Source organism: Canis lupus, chromosome 7, assembly GCF_003254725.2.
Source record: "Canis lupus dingo isolate Sandy chromosome 7, ASM325472v2, whole genome shotgun sequence".
Taxonomy (NCBI): domain Eukaryota; kingdom Metazoa; phylum Chordata; class Mammalia; order Carnivora; family Canidae; genus Canis; species Canis lupus.
In genome coordinates, this window is record NC_064249.1 from 2,392,710 (window position 1) to 2,405,010 (window position 12,301).

The 12,301-nt window shown below is 40.7% G+C and overlaps 1 protein-coding gene across 2 annotated transcripts; it reads left to right on the plus strand.

Annotated features, from left to right (window-relative positions):
* Positions 1–237: 237 nt before the first annotated feature.
* ZNF281 (zinc finger protein 281) lies at positions 238–6,118 on the plus strand. 2 transcript variants are annotated; one of them, XM_025458625.3, is made up of 2 exons: positions 238–384; positions 627–6,118. In XM_025458625.3, the coding sequence occupies exon 2, from the start codon at positions 645–647 to the stop codon at positions 3,351–3,353; it is 2,709 nt and encodes a 902-aa protein (XP_025314410.1). In that variant the 5' UTR covers positions 238–384; positions 627–644; the 3' UTR covers positions 3,354–6,118. The 2 variants fall into 2 exon arrangements, with proteins under 2 accessions (XP_025314410.1, XP_048967990.1); XM_049112033.1 differs by having other exon boundaries at positions 275–384; positions 631–6,118.
* The last annotated feature ends 6,183 nt before the right edge of the window (positions 6,119–12,301 follow it).

Sequence of the window (12,301 nt, forward strand, 5' to 3'; positions counted from 1 at the left end):
CTGCCTCTTTTCTCTGCAGGCCGGTCCCGCGGAGTCCCGCCCCGCCGTCAGGGCAGCCCGCCAATCACGCGGCTCCCCTGCGAGCCTCTCTCTCCGGGGGCGGGGGCGGAGGGGGCAAAGGGGCGTGGCTCCGAGTCCCCGCCCCCTGCAGCGCGGGGCCCGCCCCTCCGCCCAACCGCCCCAGTGATTGACAGGCGGGCCGGGCGGAAGCCGCGGCGCAGGCGCCGTGGCGCCGCCGAGCGCCCCTCCGGCCGGGGTGAGCGTTCCCGGCAGGCCCCGCGCCGCGCCTGCGCAGTCCGGGAGAGGCTTTTAATTCCATTGTGGAGAGGACGGCGTTATTTTTATTAACTGGAGGCGACGGCGGCGGCGGCGGCGGCGGTACCCGTAAGTGTTGCGGGGTGGGCCGGGGCGGGGGCGGGCGAGGCCCGGGGAGGGGCCGCAGGGCCGTGCGTGCCGGTGCGGGTGCCGGAGCCGGGGCCGGAGCCGGAGCCGGAGCCGGAGCGAGCGGGCTGGGAGCTGGCGCGGGGCGCGCTGCGGTCGGGGCGGCGGCGCGGCGCGGCGGGTCGGGGCGCCCGGGGCCCGGTCCCAGCCCCTCCTCCGTGTCCCCTCTGCCCCCCTCTCCGCAGCCAGGCCTCCTCCGGGGCATGAAAGTCGGCGGCGGGTTCCTGAGCGGCGGCGGCGGTCCCGGCAGCAGCGGCGGCGGCGGCGGCGGCGGCGGCAGGAGGGCGGAGATGGAGCCCACCTTCCCCCCGGGGATGGTCATGTTCAACCACCGGCTCCCCCCGGTCACCAGCTTCACCCGGCCGGCGGGGTCGGCCGCCCCTCCCCCGCAGTGCGTGTTATCCTCCGCGACCTCCGCAGCCCCGGCCGCCGAGCCGCCCCCCCCGCCGCCGGCCCCGGACATGACTTTCAAGAAGGAGCCGGCGGCGTCGGCGTCAGCGGCGGCCTTCCCCTCGCAGAGGACCTCCTGGGGGTTCCTGCAGTCCCTGGTCAGCATCAAGCAGGAGAAGCCCGCGGACCCCGAGGAGCAGCCGCAGCCCCACCACCACCACCACCACCACCACCACCACCACCACTACGGGGGGCTGTTCGCCGGGGCCGAAGAGAGACCTGCAGGCCTCGGAGGCGGCGACGGGGGCGGCAGCCACGGCGTCATCCAGGACCTCAGCATTCTCCACCAGCACGCCCAGCAGCAGCCAGCCCAGCACCACCGCGACGTGCTGCTCAGCGGCACCGGCAGGACTGACGACCACCACGGCGGCGGCGGCGGCGGCGGCGGCGGCGGCAGCGAGGAGCCAAAGCAGGACACTACCGTCAAAAAGGCAAAGAGGCCAAAGCCAGAATCTCAGGGAATCAAAGCCAAGAGGAAGCCAAGCGCATCTTCCAAACCTCCTCTGGTCGGAGACGGAGAAGGCGCCGTCCTCTCCCCAAGTCAGAAACCTCACATCTGCGACCACTGCAGTGCTGCTTTCAGAAGCTCCTACCACCTGCGGAGGCACGTCCTCATTCACACCGGAGAGAGACCCTTCCAGTGCAGCCAGTGCAGTATGGGCTTCATCCAGAAATACCTGCTGCAGAGACACGAGAAGATCCACAGCCGAGAGAAGCCGTTCGGATGCGATCAGTGCAGCATGAAGTTCATCCAGAAGTACCACATGGAGAGACACAAGAGGACGCATAGTGGAGAAAAGCCATACAAATGTGACACTTGCCAACAGTATTTTTCAAGGACTGACAGGCTGTTGAAGCACAGGCGCACGTGTGGCGAAGCCATAGCTAAAGGAGCCGCTAGTGCAGAACCTGGGTCGTCGACCCATAACAGTATGGGTAACCTGGCTGTGTTGTCTCAGGGAAATACAAGCTCCTCCAGGAGGAAAACGAAGTCAAAAGGCCTAGCTGTCGAAAGCAAGGAACATAAGGCCGGTAAAACGAACGAATCACAGATTTCAAATAACATAAACATGCAGAGTTACTCCGTAGAAATGCCCACCGTGTCTTCCAGTGGAGGCATAATTGGCACCGGTATTGATGAACTGCAGAAAAGGGTGCCAAAATTGATCTTTAAGAAAGGAAGCAGAAAGAACACCGATAAAAACTACCTTAACTTTGTGTCGCCGTTGCCAGACATGGTTGGACAGAAGTCCTTGTCTGGGAAACCCAGTGGCTCACTTGGCATCGTATCGAATAATAGCGTGGAGACCATTAGTCTTCTCCAAAGTACCAGTGGCAAACAAGGTCAGATAAGCAGTACTTACGATGATGCCATGCAGTTTTCAAAGAAAAGAAGATACTTACCAACTGCCAGCAGCAACAGTGCCTTTTCTATAAACGTAGGACACATGGTCTCCCAACAGTCCGTCATTCAGTCTGCAGGTGTCAGTGTTTTGGACAATGAGACCCCATTGTCCCTCATTGACTCCTCGGCTCTCAATGCTGAAATTAAGTCTTGTCATGACAAGTCTGGAATTCCCGACGAGGTTTTACAAAGTATTTTGGATCAGTACTCCAACAAATCGGAAAGCCAGAAAGAGGATCCTTTCAGTATAACGGAACCGCGAGTGGATTTACACACCTCAGGAGAACACTCGGAATTGGTTCAGGAAGAAAATTTGAGCCCAGGCACCCAAACACCTTCAAACGATAAGGCGAGCATGTTGCAAGAATACTCCAAATACCTCCAACAGGCTTTTGAAAAATCCACTAATGCAGGTTTTACTCTTGGACACGGTTTCCAGTTTGTCAGTTTGTCTTCACCTCTCCACAACCACACTTTATTTCCAGAAAAACAGATATACACTACATCTCCTTTGGAGTGTGGTTTCGGCCAATCTGTTACCTCAGTGTTGCCATCTTCATTGCCAAAGCCTCCTTTTGGGATGTTGTTTGGATCTCAACCAGGTCTTTATTTATCTGCTTTGGATGCTACACATCAGCAGTTGACACCTTCCCAGGAGCTGGATGATCTGATAGATTCTCAGAAGAATCTAGAGACTTCGTCAGCCTTCCAGTCCTCATCTCAGAAATTGACTAGCCAGAAGGAACAACAGAAAAATTTAGAGTCCTCAACAAGCTTTCAGATTCCATCTCAGGAGTTAGCTAGCCAGATAGATCCTCAGAAAGACATAGAGCCTAGAACAACGTACCAGATTGAGAACTTTGCACAGGCGTTTGGTTCTCAGTTTAAGTCGGGCAGCAGGGTGCCAATGACCTTCATCACTAACTCTAATGGAGAAGTGGACCATAGAGTAAGGACTTCAGTGTCAGATTTCTCAGGGTATACAAACATGATGTCTGATGTAAGTGAGCCATGTAGTACAAGAGTAAAGACGCCCACCAGCCAAAGTTACAGGTAAGGTCCCAAAAAGTGACCAGGCTGGAGGTCTAATGTAATTTTGTTTTATTTTGAGAACACTGCCATTGGAATGTTTCTACACGATCCTATTAAGAATAATGTAATGCCCTTTCAATGCAACTTTTCATATTTAGTTTATTTTGTTAGCGTGATTTTAGCTCTGTTTGTATTATGATTTTTAAATCAAAATCAATAGATTAAAAATAGTTTGACATTCAAAGTGACAATGTTTAGCAATCAAATTTACATGTATAGATCGTCAGGGAATAGCCCAAAAGTTTTAAATGCAAAAAAAAAAAAAAACAAAAAAAACCACAAAAACAAAAAAAGCCCCCCCCCATAATAAAATAAAAACCCTACAAAAAAAAACAAAACAGAACAAAAAACACATAAAAAAAAAAAAAAAAACTTTGTTGCTAGGATTAAGGTTATTCTAATTGCTTTACTCTCAGGAAAGTGTAATAACGCATGGGAATTCTGTACGTTATCACTGTAATGGAATATCCAATTTACAGATAGTATGATAATACATTTCATCATTTAAGTAAGGGATCGAAAACATTTCAAATTGCTCTATCTGGGCATCATGATACACATTTCATCATTTTTAAGTAAGGGATCGAAAACATTTCAAATTGCTGTCTCCATCTAGGCTGATCCAAAATTCTGAGATGTTGGCTACCTATATTTTGTTGCAGCTTTTAAATGTACTCTGAACTTCCAAACCATTCATTCCAGCCTGGTAGAACAAATATTCTTGGATCTTTGATCAAAGCCTGGAATGATAGCTTTAATAAAAGAAGAAAAAGAAGAAGAAGAAGAAGAAGAAGAAGAAGAAGAAGGAAAAAAAAAAAAATAGCACCCTCTCCTTATCCCAACTGTTAACAAGGCTGTAGTTCCATTAGAAGTTATGATATCCAGCAGTGTTGACACCCAAGTGGTTGGTTGGTACCAGTATTAGAACCCAAGTTGGAATTACATAATTCTTTGAAATTTGGGGTATGCATTATTTATTATACATGGCTTAACATATTGTTCTCTTGTCTGTGTTATTACATGTCACCCACACTTCTGTTTTTTTGTTCTTGTTCTTGGCCTACCCTCTTTCTTAGAGTTCTGAGCCTGCCTTGTTCCCTCTCCTATCTAGACAGTTTCAATTTTAGAATGATTTACATTCCATTAGGTAATTCATTAGGCATTTTATATGCCTTATGGCATTCAAATACTAAACAGTAGGATTAAAAAAAAACAACAACAACCACCCACATACCTTTTTAAAAAAATAAAACCTGTACAGACTTCCATGTATAATAAAGCCCCACCTATCCCGAGCTACGGATACTAAGGTTGTTAATTCCAACTAGTGACATTGCTAACGCGAGAGGTAAGAGTGTCTGCATTTACTAATGACATCAGAACCTCTTTGTGAAATTGCAGCCTTTAATGTACATTTTAAAAGGGTGCATTAGTCAGTATTGTACAGGGGTCTTGTAAAGTCATCAAAACTTGCTATGAACGCTAATTGCCATTTGAGGCTACTGATGAGACAGTAGCTCTGCTCTAAACCACTTTTTAGCAATTGTATTTTTTTTCCTGATTATATTTTTTAATGTACTTTGATGTTTATGCTGATGAGTTTTTTATGTACTTTTGGTGATGTTTCAGTCTTATGTACTCTTCTGACGTCAGAAAAGTACCACTGGTTGTTTGCAGTCTTATTGTGTAATCAGCCTACCACAGGCTTCCATGTATAATAAAGTAATTAATATTGTGCAAGTGTAAAACACTTCTGTTATGAAAGCAGTGTTTGGAAAATAAGAAATTATTAAAAATGGTTACAAAATATTAGTTAATTTCCTTTCCCCACTTTTCCTCCCTTGAGTCTGCTTACCAGCTAAAGGGTCACCTATTTGTCATTGCAAGATTCTTAGAAAATGTGTTTAATCCTCTTAAATTTACACTCAATACTAAAAAAAAGTCTCTATTTCTTATTTTGGTAAGTGCGGTAAGTTCTATTGGGTACAGAGTACAAGCTGTAATCAAAGGATGGAGAGGACCTTTACCACTGTATCTCTTAAACTGTATGATTTTTCTCCAGTGTTTGTTTTATACAGGTTTTGAATTTCTTTAACTTTTATTGTGTGTACTGAATACTGCATATGTATTATTCTGATTGTTTGCTCTAGTTTACTACCAATAAAAGACCTGTTAATCACAAAATTGAAGAAAGGAGATATCACTTAATATCCAGTAACATTTTTCAGGTTTTTAAATTAACTACATTTTCTAAAGTATTCACGTCAGTGGTATGACCTACGATATAGGGACTTGTATTCTTATTGTGTGTTTTTTTAGCTTAAGTGTTTCGTATTTCTAGGTTTATTTTATTTGAAAAATTGGTTACTTCCTTTGTGTTTGAGGTGTACTATATGGAAGGGTAGAAATGTATTAATATTATGTAAATCAGAACATGCTTTGTTGAAATTAGGTTACCTATCCTAAGTATTATACCAGAGAGACTGTCTATTGAGGCCTCATTTAAAATCAGAATCCAGTATCTTTTGGTTCTAGATGCATCCATTTTGGTTCGAAAACATTGTAATAACAGTATGACACAAAAATGTCCTTGAGTGTTTTTAGTAGGAAAAAAAAGTATCCGTCATAGTTTAACCATGTTTAAAAAGGCTACAGGTATAGATAGCAGAAGAAAAGAGGTAAGACATTTAAATATTGGAGATGAAAAGATATTTGAAAGTGCCTTTTAAAGATGGAGAAAAAATTGTGAGTGGCTATGTAAGATCATGAGAAAATTGTGCTTTGAAATTCAGTGGCTATAAATGTTGAATTAAGGAGTAAAAAATACTAAAGGGTAAAACAGGTCTTTGAAACCTTGAGGGCTTTTTTTTTTTTTTTTTTTTTTGGCGTATGATGCTACTGTAGGGAAATGATAAATTATATTAGGCATAAACATGGCTTTCTCTGTAAGAGAAATATCTATTCCTGGGCCTACATGATTAGGAAAAGTAAATTGGTTCTTTCTTTGCCAAGGTCATTTCCTAGATTTGGTCATTTTCTCGAATAAGACAGCTAAGCAGAATCTCACTGATTCTGCATTCAAATTCACCTCTTGGTTTCTCTGCACAGAGGACTTCTCTATTGTAGGTTAACCCTAACCTTTTTTTCTTCTTTTTTTTTTTTTTTTTACCCACCTACCCTTCCTCTCCTTTGTTTCGGTTTGCGGAATGTTCATATCTGAATGTGAGCTTTTTAAGGTTTTTACATTTAAGGTGTTAGGATATGAAGTAGGAAACTGTTGTGTCTCTGTACATTCAGGACGAGGACTACCATAATTTAGCAGTTGCTGCTCAGTAATTTGTGTGGTAATTGAATAATAAGAACTGAAATATGTGAAATATGTGAAAATAAAAGTCTGTGCTTAAAAAAAATTTTTTTTTGTACCCTCTATACCCAGTGTGGAGCTCGAACTCACGACCCTCAGATCAGCCAGGCGCTCCTGTACTTAAAATTTTTAGTGTTATTTTCACATTGTGAACAGCGATCCAAGTATTTCTACCTCTTGTTCCTTCCCCGTATCTGGCATTTTGTAGTTACTTGTCATTAGTGGCATGTAAGCCTGAACTGGGTGACGGTTTGAGCAATGTGGCCTCATCCTCAGTTTCCAGATTCATAGGTCTTGTTAAACTGAAGAACTTGCCTCAAGAAAAATAAGCTTCTGACCTTCAAAGTTCTATTTTTAGAGTAAACTACATCTGAAGACTATCATTTCTTGAGTTTTATGGTCTTCGTGTTTTCTCTAATCCACAATGACAGGATTTAATTTTTAAAGTGTGATGCAAGATTCCTTTGTTAGTGCTATGATATGATCCACAACCATCACGTGTGAGGTTATGTCAGTAATGTTCCGTGAATATTTTTGTTACGGGATCCCTCACCACAGAGGAGGACCTGTGTTGGTTTGCCAATCTTCTCGTACCCTCTATGAGACGATAAAGAGTTCCTGACAGATTTTGAGGGAAATCGTTTTGTTCCGCCTGTTATGTTATTTTACCTTCCTTAATTGAATACTCGAACATTAGCATGAAGACAGCACTAGGAATTCTGTTGCCTTATCCTTGATCAAAAAATTTGAAAACAAATCCTCTGAGTTTAGAAAGAGATTAAGCTATGAAGAGGGCCTACACTTTTTAAATTACTTCTACTTTCTTTGTGCCTATTTTGCTTTTTAAAAAAGAATTGGCTGCATATGAGTGACCAACAGGTAGATTCTATTTAAATTTTCAATGAACCTTTGCCTCACCTTAGGGGAGAAACTATGTAACTTTTTTTAGGGTTACAGACTTCTTGGGCAGCTGATGATAGAATTGATATCTCCCCACCCCAATTCATTAGAAATATACTTGCACATGAAGATTTATAAGCCAGTCTCTATGCTCACAAGAACCGCCACTGCTCCCCCCCCAAAAAGCACCCCCCCCCAAAAAAAAACCTCCCAATAAAAAATTCTTAACCTGTGGTCCTTAGGTTAAGAACCCCTGCCTTGGGGCACCTGGCCAGCTCAGTGGGAAGAGCATGCAGCTCTTGATCTCCGTCATGAGTTTGGGCCCCCCCCTTGGATAGAGAGATTACTAAAATAAAATAAAATAAAATAAACTTTGAAAAAGAGAATCTCTGCTTTAGAAGACTGCCTAAATATTGAAATTTTATTTTATAATTAATACCTAAACTAAGAAAAGCATCTGATAATTGAGTACTTAAAGTTTCTTCATATGCAATTTAATTAGTTACCTAGCATTTATATAGAACACATTTAGGTTACATAAGGCCATAAAGTTTTATGATAAGCTGGCCAAATAATGAGTTGAATATAATTCTTTGCACAGTTTCTCATCTGATAATAAGTACCATAGAGATGCTAGACTTGACAGTAGTTCAGTATTTTCCACCAACAAAGAAAATGTGTTAACAATGTATAATAAATAACTGCAGTCATCTTCTGGGCTCCTTTAGTTTGTACCGGAGTAGCTTCCCACATAAGCATGTATATTGACAAAAATGAAAGCCCACAACCAACCCATACCTCTTTGCCCAGAAAGAATAATACTGAGTTCTTAATAACATAAGCTTCTGCTTCGTATAGCCTGAGTGTGCCTAGCTAGGTTGAAATATCCTGTGCAAGATAAGCCTTGAAAAAGTATGTTGTTACATGTTGAGATAGGTATCTCTTGGGAAATGTAGATAAACAGCTGGAGAAAAAATGTTAATGATTTGAATCTTATACTCCAAGGGGAAAATTTTGTTTCCTGTGTTTGTAGGGAGTAAAAGAATAATGGGCAGAGGTTGTGTGTTAAGGGAGGTAAGAAACATGTTAGAATAGGAGAAGGAACAGGTTTGAAGGAAAATAGGGAATATAGGTTTACTCCCAATATTGACAGGGGTCCTGAAGAATTTAATCAGAACGGTAAAGGAGACCTTGGAAAAACTGTTCTTACTCTGTCATTCTTTCAGTTCAGACTTCTTTAGGTACTTTGGTTTGGTATGAACTTTAGTACTATTGTGGAACAATTAATAAATAACTTAACAGACAACTGTGGTGAACTTCTGTTTACATTCCCAATCTAGGAAAAAGATGGCTAATCTTTGTGTTTATATATTAAATCTTTTCTTTAGTAACTCATAAAATCACGCAGCTTCCATTGGTTGGTGAGAATTGTAAATAACTTTTTTTTTTATCAAAACAATTGCAGTCAAAATTATTGTCATGTGATGAAGTGAAAATGCACAGAATTTAGGAATTAAGACAAAATCTCTGATTCTGCATCCGCAACCCACCAAAAGAGAACTGTACAAGAGCAGCGTATAAAGGCATATTGTGTTATGACAAAGGAAAAGTGTGAGTGATTGTAACAAGTTGGAAACTCCCTAATTAATTATTATTTTTTAGGTTTTGTTTTGAAACGTGTTGTTTAATTTTAACTTGTGACTGACTCATTTGTTCATTCTACTTTCTATAAGGTCTTGTTTTTATAAGCATTATCTATTGGAAACTTAAAAGGAGCTAGGCTTAATCTTGCTTTTCGAGATCATTACAGCTTTTTTTTTTTTAAGTCTGGAAGTGACATTTTTAGATTAATTTTTAAAGAATGGATTGCAAAATTGAATGACAAGATCAGCAATGTAACTATTTTATGTTTGGTTGCACATAAACGAGGCTCTTCCTAGGAGGAAGCCGAGTATAAACATTTGAAAGAGAGTTCCTTCTTTTTGGAGGATAATGAGAACTGTAAATGGGTATCATTGTGGGTCTCCGTGAATAGACAACCCATGACCTTGATCAGTTTAGTAGTGGAACTGGAAATATCTTCTCTGAGGCTGCAGTGTCTTACTTAGTGGCCCCAAATAACAAAAGTGCTAAGTAGAGATTAGAAAGCGGACTGAGGTGTGAGACCCAGAGTTTTCATCTTGCAAATGGGTAAAATACAGGAATGAAAGTTATCACGAGAATGTTTGTATTTAATAGACCCAACATGTAAATTTTACTCCGTCGTAAGCACAGCAAATTAGAAAACTGAGTCAGGTTCATGGCACTGCATACGTGCATTAAAGCACTTTTAAAAATCAGTGTTGTATGATCCCCTTTTGTTTAAGTAGACTTTCAATGAACAGTGTAAAATTGTGTTAATGGTGTGAAGGATTATGTTGTTTCTGAGGTAAGTTACTGTGGAGTTTTATTCCTTTGAATTTGGGAGATGGTGCTGCAGAAGTTCCACACATTTATTTTTTTAATGCCGTCCACTAAGATATTGTATGTTTCTATGTTTCTATACTCGATCACATTTGAAATAGCTATTTTTTTTTTTTTGTTTTTTTTTAATGAGTGATAGTGATTTAGCTGATCTCAAGTTTGGTTAAGAAAATTTATTTATGAGAGGGGACGCCTGGGTGGCTCAGTGGTTGAGCGTCTGCCTTCGGCTCAGGCTGTGATCCCGGGGTCCCGGGATCGAGTCCCGCGTCGGGCTCCTCCCCGCAGGGAGCCTGCTTCTCCCTCTGCCTGTGTCTCTGCCTCCCTCTCTGTGTCTCTCATCAACCAATAAATAAAATCTTTAAAAGAGAAAAGAAAAGAAAATTTGTAAGAGTAGTCTGAAACCATTAGACTTAACTTTCCTTAATTGCCTAAAGAAAAAATTGTGACTAGATTTAACACAGTTCAGGATTTATTTGAATATAAAATACCTAAGAATGTTGGACATAGTATTAAAAAAAAAAAGTAATCAAACTGTTGTGACAGATTTGTCTTTGAAAGAGAAGGAAGGACTATCGTGTAAAGGAAAAATGTAAAGGGATGTAAGGAGAATGATACTAATGGATGTGTTTACCACAGTCGTGTGGTAAAAGATCTTAAAGATTTGGATGGGATACCTTTAGGAGCCTGGTAGTAATGATAAACTGAAATGGGTGGGTTACTGCTGGTGAATCATAGGAATGTATTATCAAGGCAGAATTAAATGCGATTTGGGGAGATTTCCAGAGAGGACTGGTGGAATGAATAGAAAATTACAGTTTTCAGTTTGTTCACTCTTTTAGTAGACCTCTAAAGCAATTGATACTTGACAAGGAGAGAAAACGCATATCAGTGAATGATACAATGTTATTTTTGCTGATAATGCTAGTGTATGTGACCTATAGAAAGGGAAAAGAGGAGGCAATTTGCATAATCATGTATTTCTAATAACATTTAAATATTTCCTATCTTGTAATTGTTTAGGTTTTTAATTACTGTAGTTTATTAAGAGTGAACATCTTAATTTGTGGGAAGAAAAAAATACTATCATAAAGGACTAACTGGCTAATACCAGGTAGAAGAACACTTTCATTCTTAGCTAAAAATTAAGTAGCAAAGAAAGAATTATAAGGGGAAACTTTTTTTTCCTTTTAAATCTTGTCAATTCATCTATGTGTGTAACTGAAATCTTACATAACATGCAAGTAAAATTTTATAGGATTGGATGTATAATTATAAAATATTATTTTTCTGTTTTCCAAACTCAAAATAAATAATATGTATTTTGTAATTTAATAAGAAACGATCACCCTGGATTATAGTCAGTCATTCACCCAACTGAACCAGTACTTCCATCTGGATCTGAAATACAAAAACATTTTGAACGGTCTGAAAGTACTGCTTGTTAAAAATGTTCAGTACTGAAATATCAGTTGGAATTTTGGCAGCTGAATATAAGAGCAGAAATTCAAAATATTTGTCGAATTGCCTTTCATAATTCAGTTTGTTTATAAACCACATATAAATAATTATTTAGATGATCAAGTTTATTCCCACTGACGCCCCCTCCCCATGTACTTGCTTTGAAATAAAATATTCAGAAAATTACTGGGGCTGAATATATTTTAAAGAATTATATTTTCAGATGGAATACTAGCAGGAGCAGATGGTACGGACATTGCTCGGCAATAAATAAGATTAATGTGTTTAGAGCTATTAAGATTGTAAAGAGAAAGGAAAAAAAGTTTAGGCTCTCAATAAGAAGCAAACCACTGCCTGAACCTGACTTGACTTGGTTTGAAAAAGTTCATGTCTTATAAACATAGCTAGAGAATTGAGCTTCACGGAACAGATATTATTTTTGAAATTCTTTGTTCATATAAGGTTTAAGGTAGATCCAGTTTCTCCCCGTGTTTCAAGAACAGCCACTCCAAATCTTTTAGGAGGCTTTCCAATTGTTGGAGAACAGCAGTTCTGGTTTGTTATAAAATGTGAGTCGAAGATCTTTTTTTTTGAAAAACAAAACAAAACAAAAAAACCCTGAAACTTTGAAAAAAGAAAAATGTAAAATTACAGTGCATTTCCAGAAATTTCTATTGAAAGGTAAAGTGAAATACTGTATAAAAATATTTAGTATTTACATTGTGAAC

What these genes read in the sequence shown, in the direction of transcription:
- ZNF281 (XM_025458625.3), top strand. Translation starts at nt 645, where the DNA reads ATGAAAGTCGGCGGCGGGTTCCTGAGCGGCGGCGGCGGTCCCGGCAGC.